At 51.1% G+C, this 21,489-nt stretch overlaps 7 protein-coding genes and 1 non-coding gene across 8 annotated transcripts; 6 read left to right on the top strand and 2 right to left on the bottom strand.

Annotated features, from left to right (window-relative positions):
• Positions 1-221: 221 nt before the first annotated feature.
• On the top strand, positions 222-4,892 carry ncr1 (sphingolipid transporter NCR1). Its single transcript, XM_024845735.1, has 3 exons — positions 222-843; positions 936-4,383; positions 4,443-4,892. Exons 1-3 carry the CDS (start codon positions 580-582, stop codon positions 4,544-4,546), a joined length of 3,816 nt encoding a protein of 1,271 aa, XP_024703021.1. The 5' UTR covers positions 222-579; the 3' UTR covers positions 4,547-4,892.
• A 785-nt stretch (positions 4,893-5,677) lies between these two features.
• Positions 5,678-9,540, top strand: P170DRAFT_385594 (putative importin beta-4 subunit; the record flags this gene model as incomplete). The annotated part of the gene is made up of 3 exons (XM_024845734.1): positions 5,678-5,723; positions 5,808-8,136; positions 8,372-9,540. 3 exons carry the CDS (start codon positions 5,678-5,680, stop codon positions 9,285-9,287), a joined length of 3,291 nt encoding a protein of 1,096 aa, XP_024703020.1. The 3' UTR covers positions 9,288-9,540.
• Positions 9,541-9,887: 347 nt separating this feature from the next.
• On the top strand, positions 9,888-10,355 carry P170DRAFT_196040 (uncharacterized protein). The gene is made up of 2 exons (XM_024842735.1): positions 9,888-10,254; positions 10,313-10,355. The coding sequence occupies exon 1, from the start codon at positions 10,014-10,016 to the stop codon at positions 10,170-10,172; it is 159 nt and encodes a 52-aa protein (XP_024703019.1). The 5' UTR covers positions 9,888-10,013; the 3' UTR covers positions 10,173-10,254; positions 10,313-10,355.
• A 383-nt stretch (positions 10,356-10,738) lies between these two features.
• P170DRAFT_t120 lies at positions 10,739-10,812 on the bottom strand. The gene has a single exon. It is a non-coding gene; the product is annotated as a tRNA-Ile (tRNA).
• A 1,377-nt stretch (positions 10,813-12,189) lies between these two features.
• On the top strand, positions 12,190-13,905 carry P170DRAFT_426941 (uncharacterized protein; the record flags this gene model as incomplete). Its single annotated transcript, XM_024847746.1, has 1 exon — positions 12,190-13,905. One exon carries the CDS (start codon positions 12,190-12,192, stop codon positions 13,903-13,905), a length of 1,716 nt encoding a protein of 571 aa, XP_024703018.1.
• Positions 13,906-14,455: 550 nt separating this feature from the next.
• P170DRAFT_385593 (uncharacterized protein) lies at positions 14,456-15,620 on the top strand (the record flags this gene model as incomplete). The annotated part of the gene is made up of 2 exons (XM_024845733.1): positions 14,456-14,623; positions 14,676-15,620. Coding segments are annotated over exons 1-2 (1,068 nt in total), but the record flags the coding sequence as incomplete, so codon positions are not given.
• A 609-nt stretch (positions 15,621-16,229) lies between these two features.
• On the top strand, positions 16,230-20,435 carry P170DRAFT_385589 (Pfs domain protein). Its single transcript, XM_024845732.1, has 4 exons — positions 16,230-16,477; positions 16,544-17,196; positions 17,263-17,928; positions 17,977-20,435. The coding sequence occupies exons 1-4, from the start codon at positions 16,356-16,358 to the stop codon at positions 20,292-20,294; spliced, it is 3,759 nt and encodes a 1,252-aa protein (XP_024703016.1). The 5' UTR covers positions 16,230-16,355; the 3' UTR covers positions 20,295-20,435.
• Positions 20,436-20,548: 113 nt separating this feature from the next.
• P170DRAFT_409963 (DsbA family oxidoreductase) lies at positions 20,549-21,292 on the bottom strand (the record flags this gene model as incomplete). The annotated part of the gene is made up of 2 exons (XM_024846824.1): positions 20,549-21,199; positions 21,248-21,292. 2 exons carry the CDS (start codon positions 21,290-21,292, stop codon positions 20,549-20,551), a joined length of 696 nt encoding a protein of 231 aa, XP_024703015.1.
• Between the last annotated feature and the right edge of the window lie 197 nt (positions 21,293-21,489).

Genomic DNA, 21,489 nt, shown 5'->3' with positions numbered 1-21,489 from the left:
TAACAGATCACCTTCAGGGCAGCCAATAGCATGGGCAGTCCAGCCCATCCAGGCGTCATCAACAACCGCAGTTCGTCAGAGTTGGCCACCGTCCAGCCGGGATCAAGCAAGTGCCTGACGTTAGCGCCCGACGGATCATCCTGAGGCCGCCCACAGCGGAACAAACAAGTTAAACATGATCGGCTTTCTCCGCTTCCTTACGTATGACTGCTTGCCCGCCTCCGCCTTTCTCTCCTTGATTCTCCTCCCAGCACCTTATCGATTTCTTCCTGAGCATGGTCCGAGACATTGGGTCGATGTTTCAGCCATCCATGATTTCTTGATTTTAGCCTAATCTTTTGTTTTACTGACTCCATTTCTCGAGTGAGCGGCGTCGGCTCCGATATCACGCGCTTCTGCCAAGCTCGGCTGCTATCTGAGAGCTCCTAGCATTGTTGCGTGACGCCACCGTCATCCCATTCTCGCCTTCGCGACGTCAGCTTTGCCTCCTTGACTCGGTTTTCAACTTCGGATGATCTTGATTGTCTTCGATATCGCTGCATCTTGCTGGTTCCATCATTATAGACCCCCCATTTGACGATGCGGGGACTCCGCTCAATCCCCGTCGTTGCTTGCCTCGGCTCGCTCCTCCCCCAGGTCTTCGCTCAGGGCGAGACGAAGATTCACGAGACGGGTCGCTGTGCTATTCGAGGACATTGCGGAAAGCAGTCATTCTTTGGAGGAGAGCTGCCTTGCCCCGACAATGGACTTGCGGAGGAGCCGGAAGCGGCGGTGAGGAAGAAGCTGGTAGACTTGTGCGGGAGCAAGTGGGAGGAAGGGCCGGTGTGCTGTAAAGATGAACAAGTGAGTATTCCAGACAGCGAGGGCTCGCGAAAAATCCTGATCAACCCGCCGGCCTGTGCTGTGCTCATGCGCTAACGAGATCGCAATCCTAGGTCGACGCGCTGGCTAAGAACCTGAAACTCGCCGAGGGTATCATCGCATCCTGTCCGGCATGCAAGGAGAACTTCTTCAACACCTTTTGCACATTCACCTGCTCTCCGGACCAGTCTCTGTTCGTCAACGTCACAAAGACCGAGGAGAAAAACGGGAAATTTCTGGTGACCGAGTTGGACAACATCTGGTCGGAAGAGTACCAAAGCGGATTCTACGACAGCTGCAAAAATGTGAAAAACGGCGCGTCGGGTGGAAAAGCGATCGATTTCATCGGTGGCGGGGCGAAGAACTACAGTCAATTTGTGAAGTTTCTGGGAGACAAGAAGCTGCTGGGCAGCCCATTCCAGATAAACTATAAGACAGAGCCAGGTTCGGATCCCCAGGGTATGAAGGCCTTGCCCATCACGCCGAAAGCGTGCAATGACGCAGATGAGGCGTTCCGCTGCTCTTGCGTGGACTGTCCGGCCGTTTGCCCCGAATTACCGGCGGTGGAAACCGACGATCATTGCTATGTGGGACTTCTGCCTTGTCTATCGTTTTCCGTCATCCTTATTTACTCGGTGTTTTTGTTGTTTGTTGTCGCCCTCTCCGGCTATTTCACGTACAGAGAGCGACGCTACCGCAAGCCCGAACGGGTTCGACTCCTCCAAGATCCGACTCCAAGCGACGATGAAGACGAAGCTGATATCGTCCACGCCGGAGGCTACCTCGAACAACCCCACGGTGAATACAAAGTAAATACCGCTTTGGACATCTTGTTCAATCGCATTGGTGGCGCGTGCGCTCGGTTTCCTGCAATCACCATTATTTCCACCATTGTGGTAGTTGTTTTGCTGAGCGTCGGTTGGCTGAGATTTTCCGTCGAAACCGACCCCGTACGACTCTGGGTCAGCCCCAGCTCAGCTGCTTACCAGGAAAAGGAGTACTTCGATACCAATTTCGGTCCGTTTTACCGGGCCGAACAGGCTTTCGTGGTGAACAGCACTGCGGACGGAGATGGCCGCGTTCTCAACTATGACACCTTAAGTTGGTGGTTTGATGTCGAATCTCGCGTTCGTCGGATGATTTCGCTAGAACGCGAGCTTATCCTAGATGATGTATGTTTTAAGCCGACGGGCGACGCCTGTGTGATCCAGAGTTTGACAGGCTACTTTGGCGGATCGGTATCGAATCTGGACCCTGACACTTGGGAGGATCGGCTCAAACATTGCGCGGAGTCTCCGGGCGACGTGAGCTGCCTTCCGGATTTTAGCCAACCCCTCAGGCCTGAGATGCTTCTGGGTGGCTATGAAGAGTCGGGAAATGTGCTCGACGCACAGGCCATTGTTACCACCTGGGTTGTTAACAACCATGCCCAAGGAACCGAAGGGGAAGCTAATGCCATCGATTGGGAGGACAGCTTCAAGCGTATCTTTGATGTGGTGCAAGAAGAAGCCAAAGAACGTGGTCTTCGCGTCTCCTTCAACACCGAAATTAGCGTTGAGCAGGAACTCAACAAGTCGACCAATACCGATGCGAAGATTATCGTCATCAGCTACATCATTATGTTTATATATGCCTCGTTGGCCTTGGGCTCGGTTACTGTGAGCTTGAAGTCACTGCTCATGCACCCTGCCAATGCTCTGGTCCAGTCGAAGTTCACCTTGGGCATCGTCGGGATTCTCATCGTCTTGATGTCCGTGTCTGCTTCGGTCGGCCTATTCTCTGCCGCAGGGGTTAAAGTGACCTTAATCATCGCGGAGGTCATCCCCTTCCTTGTTCTGGCTGTGGGAGTGGACAACATTTTCTTGATTGTTCATGAATTTGAACGGATCAACATCAGCCATCCCGACGAGGAGATCGATGAGCGAATTGCTCGAGCGGCGGGCCGGATTGGCCCTAGCATTTTCCTCTCGGCCATTACGGAAACCTTTGCCTTCGCGCTGGGCGCCTTCGTCGGAATGCCTGCTGTGAAGAACTTCGCCGTTTATGCTGCGGGGGCCGTCTTCATCAATGCCCTTCTCCAAATCACCATGTTTATATCTGTACTTGCCTTGAACCAGAGACGGGTTGAGAGTCTTCGCGCAGATTGTATTCCGTGCCTGACCGTGCGCAAAGCCCACTCTGGATTAGCCGACGATCAACTCTTCGACGATCAAGATGGGGAGAGCATGCTGCAGAGGTTTATCCGGAAAGCCTACGCCCCGCGCATTCTCGGTCGCAGGATCAAGGTGTTGATCGTGATTGTATTCTTGGGCCTCCTGACAGCTGGCTTGGCGCTGATTCCCGAAGTTGCCCTCGGGTTGGATCAACGCATCGCTCTTCCAAGCGACTCCTATTTGATCCAATACTTCAATGATCTTGATGTCTACTTCGGAAGCGGTCCGCCAGTTTACTTTGTGACGCGCGATGTGAATGTGACCGAACGAAGCCATCAGCAACAGCTCTGCGGGCGGTTCACCACTTGTGAGGAGTTTTCCCTCCCCTTCGTCTTGGAGCAAGAATCCAAGCGGCCCGAAGTTTCTTATATCTCTGGGTCCACTGCCAGCTGGATTGATGACTTTTTCTACTGGCTCAACCCCCAGCAGGACTGTTGCAAGGAGGGCGACAAGCTTTGTTTCGAAGACAGAACTCAACCATGGAATATCTCTCTTTACGGAATGCCTGAGGGAGCCGAGTTTGTCTATTATGTGGAGAAATGGCTTGACTCCCCCACAGATGCCTCGTGTCCCTTGGGAGGAAAAGCGCCCTACAGCGATGCCCTTGTCGTCGATTCCAAGCGGTTGATGACCAATGCGAGCCACTTTAGAACTTCTCACACCCCTCTAAGAAGCCAAGAAGATTTCATCAATTCCTACAAAGCTGCTCGTCGCATTGCAGACGGCATTTCCAAGGAGCATGGCATCGACGTGTTCCCTTATTCGAAGGCCTACATTTTCTTCGACCAGTATGTCTCTATTGTGCAACTAACCGGAACGCTACTTGGGTTCGCGGTTGCTATTATCTTCGCCATCACTTCTGCCGTTCTGGGATCCGTGGCCACGGGAGCGGTAGTCACGACCACTGTTGTGATGATAGTGGTGGATGTCATCGGTTCCATGGCTATCTCTGGCGTATCGTTGAACGCCGTGTCCCTGGTGAATTTGATCATCTGCGTCGGCATCGGCGTGGAATTTTGCGCACATATTGCTCGCGCCTTCATGTTCCCTTCCAAAGCCATTCTGGAGAAGGCACCCACCAAGTTCCGGGGCAAAGATGCGCGAGCATGGACCGCTCTGGTCAATGTCGGTGGCAGCGTCTTCAGTGGTATCACCGTCACCAAGCTCTTGGGTGTGTGCGTTCTGGCTTTTACGCGAAGTAAAATCTTCGAGATCTATTACTTCCGTGTCTGGCTAGCGCTCATCGTGTTTGCGGCGACTCATGCGCTCATCTTTTTACCTGTAGCGCTCAGCTACTTTGGCGGAGAGGGTAAGTCTTTGTCTTATACAATCTGTCGACAATATAACGCATCATACTGATTACTCTAGGATATTCTGACCCTGGATCCGATGGCGGTCTGGAAGAGAACCTTGCGTCCCGGGGCTATCGTTCCCTGCTGGTTGACGACGGTTATGATTCCGAGGAATACTAGACATGGACCTTCACTAGAGACCATCTTGTTTACATCTAGACATGTTCTGGTCATTTTCACGCTTCATGGATAAATCAACTAGTAACGACACTATTCTGCGCGTTCATCCTCGGAAGAGTCCAACAGACCCACCTCTTGGCTAGCAGGACGGAGTATGTTTGGGACTCACGAATCAGAGCCGGAGTTTATGGATTGAAACGGCGTTTGGTAATCATGGCAACCATCTAGCGGGTTGCTTCCATTTGTTTCCAATATGAAATTGAATTTTCTTACCGCCCCTCCTGCTTTGTATACCTCTTCACTAGTCAAACGGTCGGCAGGGACGGCAGGCAATAGTAGACTTTTGGGTTTTGCAGACTTTTCTGTTTGTAGACAAGTAGCGTCGTCTTCTAGTCTCTACGGGTAAATCATCATATTCTTTCCCAGGGAAACCCTCAGATCCGGTAAATTCTATATCGGCATGAGGGATTTTCTCGGGCTTGGGTCAAATTAATAGTTCCAATTAAACCCACTAGACGAGATACAGGAGTACTACAGCGTACAAGTCACTTTAGCTCTGCCAACTCGGATCTCACCGTTTACCGAGATCATATGAATGGATGAAAGATATTGAGAGAGATCAATTGAATACTGTACCCAGAAGGGCATAGAGCAGCCCTAACATGCCACCTGCAACGTTACGCCGTGCATTATTCAGTGTGCGCGACTGTTGACTGTGGATACAAGGGAGAGAATCGCGGAGTCGCGGTTGGGCAGCGACCGCACGTGATGGTCTGCCGCGCTAACTCCAGAAGAAAAAAAAAAAAAAAAAAAAGCGGATTCTCGAAGACAAAAAAAACCCCTAAATTTTTTTTTTCTCTCCCCCTCCACTTCTTCTTCCTTTTCTTCCTCCCTCCCCCCTCCTCCTCTTCCTCTCCTTCTCATCCTTCCTTCCTTTTTTCTTTCCTGTTTTATCTCTTTCTTTTGTTTTTTGATACCCTTGGGCTGCCTGTCTTGGTGCAGACAGCTCATTCAATCGAGTACAGGAGCCTCTGTTTATTCAGTGAGGGCCTGGGAACAACCCCACGTTGCAGAATTTTCTTTCTGCCTTTTTAATCATTTGGGGATTGGATTCATAGAATTCTTGCAATCATGGATCAGCAGAAGTTTTTGACGCAGCTTCAGATCGTCCTGAATCGTGAGTTTCCTGAGTTTCCTGGGTGAGGAATACACTTGCCTATCAATGATGGCTGGGGTCTTGTGCTAACGTCGAATGTCTCAGCCGCCCAGGGAAACGTTAAGGAAGCCACCGGTGTCCTTCAGCGCGAGTTTTACAACAAGGCTGAATCCCTCGTTTTCTTGATCCAGATCGCGACCAGCCATGAGGACCCCAACCTGCGACAGCTCGCCGCTGTCGAGGGTCGTTCGTTGGTGAACAAGCACTGGGTGTCGATCCCCGCCGCCCAGAAGCCTCAGATCCGTGAGCAGCTGCTTCGTTCCACCATGGGCGAGGGTTCTTCCCTTGTCCGCCACTCGATCGCTCGCGTCATCTCGGCCGTCGCCCGCGTTGACCTGAACGACGGCGAGTGGGCTGACCTGCCCAACTTCCTGGTGCAGGCTGGCAACAGCGGTAACAAGGACGAGCGTGCCGTCGCCATCTACATTCTGTTCACTATTCTCGAGACGCTCGGAGAGGGCTTCGAGGAGAAGTTCCAGGATCTGTTCAACCTGTTCAGCAAGACCATTCGCGACGCTGAGAGCGAGGAAGTCCGCACCAACACCCTGCTTGCCCTGAGCAAGCTTGCCATGCACCTTGACTCCGAGGAGGACATGGGCCCCGTGCGGGCTTTCCAGGAGATCCTGCCTTCTATGGTTGCCGTGCTCAAGGAGGCTATCGACCAGAGCCAGGAGGACCGTGTCATGCAGGGTTTCGAGGTCTTCCAGACCCTTCTGGGATGTGACCCCGCCCTCATGACCGTCCACCTCAAGGACCTGGTCGTCTTCATGAACGAAATCGCTGCCAACACCCAGGCCGATGAGGACACCCGTACCCAGGCCATCAGCTTCCTGATGCAGTGTGTGCAGTACCGCAAGCTCAAGGTTCAGGGCATGCGTATCGGTGAGCAGCTCACCCGTACTGCTCTGCACATCGTCACCGAGCTGGGCGACGTTTCCGCCAGTGATGATGACATCACCCCTGCCCGGTCCGCTCTGGGTCTGCTCGATATGCTCGCCCAGAGTCTGCCTCCCAGCCAGGTTGTCGTCCCCCTTCTCCACTCCTTGGGCCAGTACTTCAACAACAACGACCCCGACTACCGTCGGGCCGGTATCATGGCCCTTGGAATGTGTGTCGAGGGCGCTCCCGACTTCATCAGCACCCAGATGCGGGAGATCTTCCCCATGGTTCTGCAGCTGCTCGCTGATCCCGAGCCCAAGGTCCGCCAGGCATCTCTGCATGCCGTGGCTCGCTTGGCCGAGGATCTCGCTGAGGACCTGAGCCAGGAGCACGAAAAGCTCATGCCTTTGCTCTTCAAGAACTTGGCCAGCGCCATGCAGGAGTACAAGGGTGAGGAGGACGGTCCGACCGTCGACATCATGAAGGCCGGCATCAGCGCCATTGATTCCGTCGTTGACGGTCTCGATGAGAAGGATGTCGCTCCCTACCAAGGTGAATTGGTTCCTATCCTGCACAAGCTCTTCCAGCACCCCGACTTCAGAATCAAGGGTCTGGCTGCCGGTGCTCTCGGCTCCGTTGCCGCCTCCGCCGGTGACTCTTTCCTGCCCTTCTTTGACGACTCAATGCACCTGCTGCAGGAGTTCGCCACTGTTAAGGACAGCGAGGAGGAGCTGGACCTGCGCGCCAGCGTCACCGACGCTATGGGCGAGATGGCCAGTGCTGCTGGACCTGAGCGCTACCAGCCCTACGTTGAGCCTCTCATGCGTGCTACCGAAGAGGCTCTGCACCTTGGTCACTCCCGTCTGAAGGAGAGCACCTACATCTTCTGGGGTGCTATGGCCAAGGTGTATGCCGAGCACTTCGGCCCCTTCCTCAGCGGTGTTGTCAAGGGTCTCTTCGACTGCCTTGAGCAGGATGAGGACGACCTTGACGTCTCCCTGGGTGAGGCTGCTAAGGACCTTGTCGGTCAGGAGGTGACCATCGCCGGCCGCAAGGTTAAGGTCGCAAGTGCTGACGACGACGAGCCCGTCGGCGAGGACGGCGGCATCGAGGACGTCGATGTCGACGAGGAGGATGAGGACGCCTGGGATGACATCACCGCCACGACCCCCTTGTCCCTCGAGAAGGAGATTGCCGTGGAGGTCATTGGTGACTTGGTCACCCACACCAAGTCTGTCTACCTGCCCTACTTCGAGAAGACCGTCGAGGCGGTTCTGCCCCTCGCCGAGCACCCTTACGAGGGTGTGCGCAAGAGCACCATCAGCACTCTGCACCGCTCCTACGCCATGCTGTACGCCTACGCTGAGGAGAACGGCCAGATGGGCAAGTGGCAGCCCGGTCTGCCTCTCCAGGTCGAGCCTGCTAAGGAGGTCAAGAAGTTTGGTGAAATCCTCATGACTGCCACCGTCAAGATGTGGACCGAGGAAGATGATCGGTACGTATTTGATATTTTTCTGTTTGATTTTGCTAGACAAGCCTTGGAGAACTCAAAATTCCTCAATGCGGGTCCATTTCCAATGATGAACACACTCGTTTTACCCAGCTCACTCAGACACGTAAAAAACGTGGTTGATGCGAACGACGATCTATCTATACCTGAGAAAATTCTTCATGCCTTCGTGTTTTTGATTGTTTTGATCCTCCGGATTACTAACCAGATGAACACCTAGGGCTACTGTGGCCGACATCAACCGCAACATGGCTGAGAACCTCCGCTACTGCGGCCCCTCTCTCATCGCCAACGAGACCACTCTGCACAACGTCATCCAGATGATCACCGATATCATCACCAAGCAGCACCCTTGCCAGGTTGAGTTCGCTCCCGAGGAGGAGACCCTCGAGGCCGGTGAGGAGACTTCCGAGTTCGACTGGGTTGTCGTCGACACCGGTCTCGATGTTGTCTCCGGCATGGCTGCCGCCCTCGGCCAGAGCTTCGCCGAGCTGTGGAAGGTCTTCGAGAAGACCATCCTCCGCTACGCTGGCAGCTCCGAGTCCCTTGAGCGTGCCACCGCCGTCGGTGTTCTCGCCGAGTGCATCAACGGTATGGGTGCTGCTTCGACTCAGTTCACCCCTGGCTTCCTCAAGCTTCTGGTCCACCGCCTGGGTGATGAGGATCCCCAGACCAAGTCCAACGCTGCCTACGCCGTTGGTCGTCTCGTCGAGCACTCCAACGCTGACGCCGAGATTGTGCGGGAGTACCCCACCATCCTCAGCCGCCTTGAGTCGTGTCTCAACCAGAACGTCTCCCGTCTCCAGGACAATGCCACTGGCTGTATCAGCCGCATGATCTTGCGTCACCGTGAGAGCATCCCTCTCAAGGAGGTCCTCCCCGCTCTTCTGGCTCTCCTGCCCCTCAAGAACGACTACGAGGAGAACGACCCCTTGTACCACATGATCTGCCAGCTGTACAAGGCCGAGGACCCCACCGTCCGGGAGCTTACTCCCCAGTTCCTGCCCATCTTCCAGTCCGTGCTCTGCGGCGATCAGGACCAGCTTGAGGACGAGCGCCGTGCTGAGCTCACCGAGCTCGTCAAGTGGCTGAACCAGATGCAGCCCGGCGCTGCTCCCTGGGCTGAGCAGCTGTAAATTGCAGCTTACCCGCGGGTAAATAATGGCTTGACGACACAAAAGTAAAATGATAATGCACGGATAGATTGGATTGTTTTCAAAAACAGGAAGGAATTACGGATAACTCTTAGACGATACCCCGGCGCGCATGGAAGGTCCAGCTCCCTTGCGAAGTGCGCGATATGATAGAAAAGGGATGTATGGGATGATTTATGAACAGAACAAAAGTTGTACATAGTTTCTACTGTGCACATTTGATTTATGATTTCAGTTATTTGATCCATGATATGCGTATGTTGTAAATCATTCAAGACGGCCTTAAATCGGACCCGACGCTGCAGGTTGAGCCACGACACCGCCGTGGCTGAGATCTCCACCTGCCGTTATTTTTAGTGCCTGAGTGCCTTGACCCGCGGCCTCTGACGTCGTCTGGCTTTCCGCTTTCTCTTCCCCAGACCGACTTCTTCGGAACCTTTCTGCCTCACTTTCCATCAGCCTAACGGTTCCTGTATTTATTCATTCCTCCCTCGTGTCCGCCCTCTTCCTTCTTCCTGCGCCTGGATCTGTCATACATACTCAACCGTGACCTCATCCTTTTCCGACCGGCTACCTCTGCCTCCTACCTACTTTTCCATCCGCAACGCTAGCAACCTATCTATTTTCTTTCCCGCGAAGAAGACTCAACCATCCAACCAAATCCCCCAGCGAGATCCCCATCGAAAGAAGCATTCATTAAAATCCAAAATGGGCTCCTCCTCGTTCTCCTCCCCCGTCAACTTCACCCTCCCGTCGTCCGCCTCCGGCTCGTCCATCAAGAAGCCGATCAAGAGCGTTCAGAAGCCGTGCTTCGGGTGCGATTGCGGTGATGAGGAGTGCGATTGTTGTATTTGTACGGTGATGTGAGGGATAGATGGGTTGGGGTAGATGGGATGGGATGGGATGCTGAGGGTGAGATTCCTATTCCTACTCCTATTCGTATTCGTTGGTTGTGATAAGTAATAGGATGTGTGAAACATATGCTAATGAGGTTTCGATGGTAGCAGGCGGGTATACCTGTCCTTGATTGATGGGCACAGTTACGATCTGGATGCGTCGCGGCTGGTTGGGATTTGTTTGGGCTGGGTATACTAGCGAGCGGCAATACATGTGATGCGGGCGTGCATGGCATAGCGTCGTGTCTTTGGGTGTGTTGGAGTTGGAAGTGGAGGGAGATGGGGACGAGGTTGGTTATGTGTAATGGGTGTGCTGCGTTATTGATATCCATTTGCGGTTTGGAGTCCATTCTTCCAGGCCTTCCTTTTCGTGATGCTTTTGTTGAACTTCGTATTGGGAGTAGAGTGTCGGGCGGGTATTGTACCTCCGTAAATATGTTTCAGGGATGGATAGCTCAGCCGTGGAATGCGACGGGCGGAATAAACAAAAGAACAAGTCCAGACAGACTTAGAGTGACGGACAAAAACAAAAAGAAATGGTCCCAACGAGGGTCGAACTCGCGACCTTGGCGTTATTAGCACCACGCTCTAACCGACTGAGCTATAGGACCTTCTTGTATGAAAACAGGGTCCGGCTTTTAATTTATAATCCTTGTCCATAGTAAAGTAGTTTTGATTTCTTGTCTCTTCTCTCCGTTCTCCCCTCTCTATTTCTCTTCTATCTTCTGCATCCTCGACCCTGCTTTAACCTGGAAATTCCATCAATATTTAGCTCTATATATTGATGTATACGTATCTACAAACATTCAATGCAATCGGTGCTTCTACAATACCAGCAATTATTACTGGCACACATACCCCTGTCCAAGATATATAATCAGTCAATCATCCGACCCTAATCAGATTGCCGCAGTCATCTCGCATGCATAGCGCTTACTTTCCCCTCCTAACTCACCACTATACTGCCTCGCAGATAGGCAGCAAAACACCTGGTGCCTGAGGTGCAACCCAGTGAGCAGCTTGCATTTGCTCATTTCTCTGTGCAATACATGGGGTCTTGTCCTCCCTGCATACTACCTGGCAATCTCCTCTAACCATCCACTCAAAGGGACAAATCATTCTTATGATACTGACCATCAATATGCTGATCACTGCAGCTATTGCGCCAACGCCTCTCGCACTGCACAGCCTGTGACAGATAATTGTCCGCGCCGCACTAGCGCTGCAAACCATGTCCATCCAACAAACTGTGTGTCAGGTGCAATTCAGAACTCCCCCTTCTCCAATTCATCGTACTTTACACCGAGCCAGCCACCCATTTCCCCTCTTACTAGCGAACCTTCCCTTTCCTCTTGGCAGGAGGAACAGAAGACATCTGCACAATTATAAACGCCCACCATGCAGATAGGTGTGCTGAACACAACAACGCCCTTGTCTCCTATGACCACGACCGATGCAACGTTCCTGGAACCACTGCAGGCTTCGACGCAGGGCAGTCCAGCTCGACCTATGAAAGATACAGCCCCGAGTTCAGCAGATTAACGGTCGGGATAATCATTCGCTACGAATTCCTCCTTATCCCGTGGTTCTACAGCGTCTGTTTCGCGAGGCTGTGCAGCGGCTGAACTGGCAGGCGCTTTTGCAGGGGTCTGCAAAGATTACAGGCCTCGAGGAAGGCTGCTACATAATACCCTGGTCTAGGTGGGTGGTAGTCTGGAGGACATGGGTCGTACTAGACGGTGGACCTGGTATATATATGTGGTCGGGACTGGCGTTCTTGGGGGTTGATTCTTCGTTCAGTAAGTTTTTCGCCTATCGACTGGCCTGTTGGTTTGAACGGGCTTTTTTCTCATTTGAGTAGTTCTTTTCGTGTGTGTCAACTGTTTATATACCTTTTCTTTTCTTATTTTTCTTTTCTTCCCTTTGTTTTTTGTATTGTCTCTTTTTGTCCTGCATTTCCTACTGCAATTTGTTGTTCGACTACTAAGATGGGGAGAGTTCGGTCCGCGAAGCACACCCCAAAACGACATTTCGGAAAGGATGTCCCAAAGTCTCACCAGACCCCATCTTCGATGACGGAGGCTCAGAACAAAGTCTCCCATGATCCGACACATGGTGAGCCGGTGTATGACGATTCTGTGGATGATGAACTCGGCGACCATGGGTCCAGCGAACATTCTCTCCCCATAGAGATCGACCTCAGAAGGGCTGAGACCGTTGGAACGGTCGAGACCAGCCCTTCTCCGTCGGGGAGGAAAGCAAAAAGGCGAACTGCCTTCCAGGAAACAGAAACCAGGTCGGACATGGCACGCCAATTAAGCCGCGTGATAGAACAAGAATTGACCCCGGTGGACGAAGACTCGCAAGATGAGCACTATTCACCATTACGAGACCATTTCCAGCAGACCCATACCGAACAGTTCACCGGAACTCCAACTCAAGCCGAACCCGATGAACTGGCTTTCATTCAACAATCTTTGGCCGACCCAGAAACACCGCACCAAACTCCCAGGGTCAAGAAAAACAAAAAGTCGCCATTGCCCCCGAAAAATACCTACGACGCGATCGAGAGGATGAGTAGTGTCCTCAAGCAAGGGTTCGATAAAACCGAAAAACACAATATCGGACATGCATACTTGCTTGAAGACACCAGCAGTGGTACAATCTCCCCATTCAAAATCGGGAGTGCACAAAAAGGCGGGGTGAAGCAACGTGAGAAGCAGCAGATCAAAAAGTGCGGTCTTCAAGGGGAATGGCACAGCAAACCGTTCCCACAACGTCCACTCCGTGGTTATATACGCCTCGAGCTGATCACCCATGAGCAGTTATACTACATGAGACACCAACATGAGTGTCAATGCAAGACGGACCACCGGGAATGGTTCCGCGGTGACAAGAACAAGGCCCGTGAGATTCTTGAATTCTGGGCCAAGTGGCTTAGGAGTTGCGAGCCATATGATAGCGATGGCAAGCTTCTGCCGTTTTGGACCGCCAGACTCGCCACTTTCGAGCAGAGGATGGACCATTACTTCAAGTGTCTCGATATTCACTGTACGAGAGATAACAATGAACCCATCACCTGTCAGAAGTGCCTTCAAGTGGGGTGGAAAACCTGGACGGAACCGACCTCATGGGACCATTTTCGGTACAACATGCTGACTCCTCCCGATTTTCCGAGTATTTATTTTCATCTGATCTTTTTCCTGACTGTCACATCTTTCCTAACGTCATTCATTCCGGTACCTCGAATAATCTTCTTGGCGAGCATCCTCAGAATCTTGGAGCTGATAACAGTTGGTTCCACTTATTTCTGGACCTACAGCAAGCCCATATCTATGATTGTCGATGATCTTCTCACCGAACCGAGCCAGGCCTCCCAAGATGAAATAGTCAAGACGCCGAAGAAGAGACTTCCAGCAGCACAAACCCCCAAGAGTGCGCCGCCAATCCTGGAGAATGATTTCTTGATTGTTGAGGAGTCAGTTACCACACCAACGGGAAACTTACCACCGGGGCAAATTCCAGGCACTGAGCCCCTTCTGCGCACAAGGCGTGAAATGGAGAGATATTCTGTGCTGGATGAGTCACCGTCGAAAGGGGTGCAGAAACGTAGGAGGGCCAAGAATTCATCGAAGCCGCTGGGTACAAGGGATCTGAATGAGGCGCTCGGGAGGACGTTCAAGTCGCCGTTGATGCCGGAGTGAGGATTTGTTACTTCCTAGCTTGGATTATTATACTGTGATATAGTCAACTGAAGTGATTTGCTCAAGTAGTTTGGAGTCGGTAATGCATTTTGATCAGTATTATAACTTTCAACTCTTGAAGATAGTCGCTATAGTATAAATATAAAGCATACTATTCACGCCTTTCATACCCCCATCATTTGATCCAGTTAGATCACTAGTATACGAACTACAAATTTCTCCTACAAACAAGGGCCGAATCCTTTTGGCATAATGGGAAGTTCACAATACCTGGTCTGGTATCTATTGAATTAAGCAGTCGTTACTAAGAGATCCACCCATCAAAGTCTGACACCGGCCGAGGCTTTCTGACATTCGACGAGCTCCTACCAGATGAGCGTGTCAGAACTTGAATATGCATCAGTGACTGACCGCGACTCGCCAGGATGCATGTTGTATGTGATTGGATTATGCACTCCAAGCGCCCAGTTCAGCCGCACCCCGCCCAGGGGCGGTGCATTTATTTCGGTTCGGTTTCCTCCCCTTCACATTCCGTACATGCGCTTGTGAACGAAAACAGTTGCGACATTTACTACTGTGCAAAGGACTACACCATGGAAAGCGAATTCTGGAGAAGAGAATCCTTGAGAAGAAGAGTTAGAGCCCTGATACTGGCAGGACGAGCAAAACAGCGTCAAATCCCTTCTGGGGAGGGAAATGAGCAGGAGTCAGATCCAACGTGTGTCGGTCCAATTATCATGTCATTTATTGACCACGACTAATCTTCGAAGAGCTTCGTATGTTATGAGCGATCATGACCGCCAGTGTCTGGAGAGCCTACGTGCAATCGATCCCGAATTGCAGAAACATGACATCCAGGCTGCTCAAGGGGATCTCTTGAAACATTCACCTCGCCGTTTCCTTGAAGATCCGGCCGTTAGGCAATGGAAAGATAGCCAAAAAGCCCATATTCTTTGGATTCGAGGAGACCCCGGCATGGGCAAGACACCGCTGGTCTGTGGAATTATCGATGAACTAAAGGCGACCATGAATAACACCAACATTTCGTTCTTTTTCTGTCAAGCGTTGGAAACTCGCGCTAATAATGCGACGGCAGTTCTGCGAGGGCTTACATATATGCTGGTTCAAAAGCATCCTTCCCTCATCACCCATATCGGCAACAGTTCCTTTGAGAGGGAGAATGCGTGGTTCGCATTACTCAGAGCTTTCACCGATATACTCAAGGACCTGCGAAGCACTTATTTGATCATTGATGCACTTGACGAATGCACCAAAGACCTGCCCCGACTGCTTCACCTCATCCAAAAGTCATCAGCTTATCCGCACGTTAAATGGATTGTCTCTAGCCGCAACCATCTCAGCATTATGGATGACCTCGATGACACGACAAAGATAATTTCCATTGAATTGAAAAGCGACACTCCATCAGCTGATATCTCCTCGTACATTGAACAGAAAACAGACGTTTTGGCAAAAAAGAATAACTACAGCCCCCAACTAAAGGATACTGTCCAGGATTACTTGATGTCAAATGCAAATAAAACCTTCCTTTGGGTAGCTATGACTTGTAAAATGCTCACTAGTGTCCCAGAACCGCTTGTTGAGAAGACTTTGGACGGGTTTGCGCAAAGCCTTGAAGCGATTTATGCGCAGATATTGGAACAAATCATTGAATCCGACGATTCCGAGCTCTGCAAGTCTATCCTAAGAATCACAACCATCGCTTCCCATCATATCACACTGGAGGAGTTAGCGTCTTGTATCAACTTATCTGAAGACGTCGTAGTCGATGAGAAGGCTTTGACAGAGGCTTTGGGGCGTTGTGACCCTTTTGTGACGCTCCAAGGCCGCACCATAAATTTTGGCCACCTGTCGGCCAAGGACTTTCTCGATGAAGCATATCATATGATCTGTCCTGATGGAGTAGAAAAGGTACAGTTTTCCATCTACTCAAAAATTGGAACAGCTTGTCTGATTTTAATTCCCAGGTCGCTTCCCAGACAGCTACGATACAGGCTTTAGACGCAGTTACTGGTTTGGTGCAGAATGAGAACTCAGGCAATCGCAGCGAAAAGGAAGCCCTACTAGGAATTGGCGATCAACCGCAAATAGAAGATTCTCGGCATCAGATCACTGCGGATGCAAGTGACCATAGCTCGGCCATTTCACAAGCTCAAAAGCAATTCATGCCCACGGAAAGATCTTCTAAAGAACACCAACTTGAAGCAACAATAACAACCGAGTCACGATATGTGTCCGATCGAGTTTTTTCTACGCAGCAAGACTCGATTTTGAACACTCAAACATCTCCATTCTCGGATATAGAGGATCTAAATACCGTTTATTCTGATAATTTCACCGTGAAGGGCTTAAGCAAAAACGTTTATATCGATGAGCTCGTTCGTGAGATCCTCGAAAAAACTTCATCCTTTCGAATTGACTCGTCATGTATGAGACGTGTTGCAGTGGCCATGCCTGATTGCCTGAAAACATTTTCATTGAGGCTTTCGTCGGCGGAGTCGTCCCAACAGGTCCATCGAAACGTGACTGCGTTTATTAGGAAGTATAGACAGTGAGTAAATGGCTTAGCCCTTTTGAAACACAACTGTGCGGTGTTGCTGACAATAGATAAAAAAAGAGACATTGCCGATGCGTTCATGACCGAGTCACTGGATGATTCATCCACAGCCCCAGAGTCTAGGGCGGGGGACAATATGGCTTTAGAAGATAAAATGGAACTCTGGAATAAGCATGATGATGACGAAGCATGGAGTGAGCCAATTGAAGAGTCCAATATATTTCCCGATAGTGGAGATGAATCCCCGAAGCATCCAGAGATAGAGACCGATGAGACTCTCAATGCTGCGATGCCCGGATTGCAAAAATACCGCGAGTGCATTATCGGAAATCCCGCTTACGAGTGGCTTCTGAGTGATCTTCAAAGGCACTCTCTTCTCGCACCATCCAGCCCAGATGTCATGACAGAAATTGGTAGCGCGATTACGCAAAGCCTACTTTCGCGGCCTCACTTCAGCAGACGAGAGTCGGCTCTACCCTATAAGATGACATACACTATGAACTGGGACTTGAAGACATTCCTTGAAGATCAGGAATACAATGAAGAGCATTTCAAAGCACTCCCATTGGCCATCACACTCACAGGCTCCCGCGAAGCAGCTCAGGCATTGACTTGCTCACAATATCTGCATCAGACATGGCCATCGTCGGCTGGAGAGGTTCTAAAACTCCTCCAAGCCCTGCTCAAGTTTGAAGCAAAGAACAGAGAAACATGTACGCTATCTCAGGCCAATTTTGAAGATTATATTCCATTGTGCTGACCGCTACTTGGGACTCCAGGTACTCTACCAGATGGCACAAGACTTGTTGCCTGGTTTCAGTCGTCTATGACGAGCAAAATTATAGTCAAAGTCAAGGGTCCTGTTTGCTCAGTTGCCGAGATCGGAGAGCAGCTCTCCTGGCTTGGTTCTGCTCTTCGCTCCTCGCCGAATCCCGATCAGCTTGTATACTGTCAGCCTCGGGTAGGAAACTTCCAGTTGATCCATGATAAATCCCAGAACAAAAAGCGAAAATACGCCGCAGAGGCCAGTGCAGAGATTTCATTCGCAATGAAAGAACAAGCAGTTTCTCCGAAAGCCAATGGGGATTGTTGGCACGATCTCTTCCGGAACTGCGTTGTGGTTGAAGGTTACCCAATACCCCGGCGACCTGAAGTCGGCGCTGCAAATGGCCTTGAGATCCCCCTTCCAATGATGGCTAGTCTGGTGCAAGCGAATTACGTCAACACATTTCTGGGAGGCCTATTCATCAAAGGCTTCTCTGCCATGCTTGTTCCCACTGAGAAACACAATGGGGTCATTGTGTGGCATTTGGTGCACAACAAAAATGGTGATCGAATATCATACCTCGATAGCACTGTCACCCCTGTGGAAGGCCTGATAGCGGGACGGTTATCACAGGAACGTCACATTCTTGGATGGTGCTCAGATGCAAAGTATCTTGCTGGTATGTTTTATGCACTAAGAACTTTCGTCAACTGACCCTTTCTCCCAGGAACACGAGATGCAGAGTATAAAGTATCAAGCTCTCGGCTCCCCAGGCCACGCGAAAATGGTATTCTTAACCGGGCATCTATCTCCAGCGGGCAGATGATTACAGGCGGCGAGCCCTTCTTGGTCGGGTACAAGGACACCCCTTTTCATGTTTCTCGAGCTGGATACGTGAAGAAACTCAAATGGATCATCCAGAAGTCCGTGGTTCTCTGGGACGAAGAGGCAAAACGAGGATGGCTGATAAATGGAGGAAGCGCCCTTCTGCATCTTGTGCGTGCCTCCATAGTGCATGATAGTACAGGTCCATTTAGCTCAGAGTGCCTTTTCCGATGGGAGAGCCTGAAAGAGGGGCCAGCGCATTCCACGCGCAGTCCTGAATCCGCCATTGCAGTGCTTTTGGACCGCACTAACCGGGCCCTGACAATATATGAGGATGAAGATGAGCACGTTACGTTTGAAGACCGAGTCAAGCATTTTTCGAACATTCTTGAGCAGATCTTTGATCATCAGATACATGCTATCGGGCCAGATTGCAGTGGATATATCTCCAAGTCCATTCCTCGAGCGCATCTTGAAGGCTGGGATTTCCATGACCTTGCCACTGAATCAGATCCACTACGCCCCCGACTAGCGAGCATTGCCCCAAAAGGAAAGGCATGGGTTGACTTTACGCGGTCAATACATGCAATTAATCTTCTAGGCCGTGGGTTTGGTGAGATGCTGGAACCATCAAATGTTTCCTGTCCTTACTGGGCCTCGCTTCCTAGGGATCAATACTATCTGGCTACCGGGATACCAGATTTGCAGATGGCTCTAGAATATACTGGTGATTTGGGAACGAATCCGATTCGGCTCAGCGAAAACCTAGTGTGGCACAAACCGGAAATGGCTTTTGAGTCCTGCGGATGCACAGGGGCAAACCCAGAGCATACCGACATGGTACAAGTGATCCTGCCTGTCACACTGTCAGGTACCCAGGAGAAAGGTAATGACCCCATTGACTTGGCTCAGAACGGAGCGGTTGTCTTCGGATATAATCGAAATTTCCGGTGGCGATGGAGGGATACAGGAGACCCCGAGAGAGACGATATCGAGGTCAATGAGGAAGACTACCTTTCCTCGAGTTATGACGGTCGACCTGAAACGAGAAACACGCTGTATGTTACGTCTGAGAGTGATTACACCAAACTGTCAAGCACACCGGCCTCTTCGATAGGCACCACTGCCACCTCATCTGTCCAAACCGAGTCTGCACGACCAAAACCCCTTGTCAGATCGTACACCAAGTGGAAGTTGGAATCTCTCAGGAGTGAACATTACGCTGTCGGCATTGTCTGCGCACTGCCCTTGGAGCTCTTCGCTGTTCGCGCTTTATTCGATCAAACCCATCCTGACCTTCCTCTGTCTGCTGCCGATTCGAACCACTACGCGCTCGGAAGTATAGGACGCCACAACGTCGTTGCTGCGTGTCTACCAGATGGTGAATACGGCACTAACTCTGCAGCGGATGTTGCATCAAATTTGAAGAGAAGCTTTCCGTTGGTGAAGTTCTGTCTGCTGGTGGGTATTGGTGGTGGTGTGCCGTCATCCAGAAACGATATTCGTCTCGGTGACGTCGTGGTGAGCAGGCCCATTGGTATAAGTCCCGGTGTTATCCAATACGACATGGGCAAGGCGCTTGAAAGTGGCGTCTTCGAACAGAATGGGTTTCTCCAGCCTCCTCCGCGACTAGTCAGGACTGCACTCAGCAATTTGAAGTCCGATCCCCATCTCCCCAAGGCTCCGCTACAGGAATACATCGAAGATATTGCGGCACTCCGAAAGGAGTATCAACACCCGGGGCCAGAAAATGATCGTTTATTTTTTAGCCTGTACGTACACAATTCTGAACACACCACATGTGATTCTTGCAGCGCTGCCTATGTTATTTCGCGAACAAGCCGGTCAGATCACCACCCGCGAATACACTACGGACTCATTGCATCGGGGAACAGCGTCATGAAAGACGCAAAATTGCGTGATAAATGGAGCTCAGAGAAGGACGTTCTTTGCTTCGAGATGGAAGCCGCCGGTGTCGTGAACACTCTACCTTGTCTGGTCATCAGAGGCATATGCGATTACGCGGACAGCCACAAGAACAAGCGGTTTCAGAAATATGCGGCAGCAACAGCTGCCTCGTATGCGAAGCTGCTGCTTTCTTACATTAAGGATAGCAGTGACGTCAATGGAACGGCTTTACGGTCCACCAAGGATGACCTGAGTCTGCTGGGTGTTCTTCGGAGGGCTTTTTCTTATTTACATCCGCAGCAGGAAGTTTGATCAGACCTTGATATCTAGCCTTTGGCCATATCGTTACGCGAATGCTCCATCTCCCTCTCTAGATTTCTATTTCGCGCCTCTAGTGCCTCAAGTCTGTCCACAGATGTTCCTCGACTTGCAATTTCCGGATTTAACCTTTGCCCTTCCTTCTGTAAGGAACGCCTCTGGGAACTACTCGCGTGCGTAATTTCACTTTGGTCCGCTGGCCTTTCTTTCGGAGGATGAAATTGGGTATCCTTATATCTATACTGGGACTAAGTCGACTCTCTAATCTTCACAAAGAGCTCCATGAAATCCTCGATATCCTGCGCCCCATCCACACGGTGCTCCTTCCCCTGGATCAAAAAAACTGGCACTCCTGAGCTCACCTGCTCGCGATTCCGCTGTGCCTCATAGTCCACCCTCCTGCCATTATCCTCATCATTCAACCACGCATCCACCTCCGCTGCCTGCAACCCTAGCACATCCCGACCAATCTCTCTCAACACCTCCCGATCTGAGATATCCTTCGCCTGCTCATGATACGCCTGGAAGAGCTTCTCTGCCATGGCATCTTGCAGCTCACCACTATGACTCTGGTCCCTCTTCTTGTCCTCAATCTGACTGAGTAGAATTAAGCGATGCGCATCCCTGGTGCTCCCAATCTTGCCGTGATGGTTGAGTCGAATTCCAACCGCGCGTCCGATCTGGTCCATTCGATTCATGAGCCCTGTTCGCTCCTCGGGCGTCATGTGCGCGAGATTTTTATCCGCGAGGACTCTCTTCTCCACGCTGTGTGGCGATGGGTTGTGTTGTAGGTAGTATGGGTGCCAGGTAATCACGACTTTATCGGCACTACCGCCGGGGTAGGTCTTTTTGTGGAGATGGATGGCTTTGTCAAGGCGGCGTTTGCCGATGAAGCACCACTATTTGGTCAGCTTGTCTGTGGAGAGCGTAAGGGGTAGGAGACAGACCATGCACACAATGTCGGAGATGATATCGATGGTTATGATGGCCATTATGAATATGTACGAGGAGTTCGAGGTTGAATGGGTAGTGCTGAGGATGAGATACAGTCGCCGTCCGGAATTGACTAGATTTATATTCCGCAGGATGCTTTTCAAGGCAACAATTTTGCTGACCGCTGCCCACGTATTCTAGATAGATAGTTGGCGATGTTGACTCCGCCGGGCGGAACTCCGCCAGTGCCAAGCAT

Source organism: Aspergillus steynii, assembly GCF_002849105.1.
Source record: "Aspergillus steynii IBT 23096 chromosome Unknown P170scaffold_5, whole genome shotgun sequence".
Taxonomy (NCBI): domain Eukaryota; kingdom Fungi; phylum Ascomycota; class Eurotiomycetes; order Eurotiales; family Aspergillaceae; genus Aspergillus; species Aspergillus steynii.
The sequence above is the reverse complement of the archived record's forward strand: the minus strand, read 5'-3'. Positions and strand labels throughout refer to the sequence as shown.

Bases quoted from the DNA above. Each gene is read 5' to 3' on its own strand.
- ncr1 (XM_024845735.1), top strand. From the start codon at position 580: ATGCGGGGACTCCGCTCAATCCCCGTCGTTGCTTGCCTCGGCTCGCTC. The intron at 844-935 runs GTGAGTATTCCA...TCGCAATCCTAG, and splicing joins TGTGCTGTAAAGATGAACAA to GTCGACGCGCTGGCTAAGAA. The intron at 4,384-4,442 runs GTAAGTCTTTGT...TGATTACTCTAG, and splicing joins CAGCTACTTTGGCGGAGAGG to GATATTCTGACCCTGGATCC.
- P170DRAFT_196040 (XM_024842735.1), top strand. From the start codon at position 10,014: ATGGGCTCCTCCTCGTTCTCCTCCCCCGTCAACTTCACCCTCCCGTCG.
- P170DRAFT_385589 (XM_024845732.1), top strand. From the start codon at position 16,356: ATGAGACGTGTTGCAGTGGCCATGCCTGATTGCCTGAAAACATTTTCA. The intron at 16,478-16,543 runs GTGAGTAAATGG...AGATAAAAAAAG, and splicing joins TTTATTAGGAAGTATAGACA to AGACATTGCCGATGCGTTCA. The intron at 17,197-17,262 runs GTACGCTATCTC...TTGGGACTCCAG, and splicing joins AGCAAAGAACAGAGAAACAT to GTACTCTACCAGATGGCACA.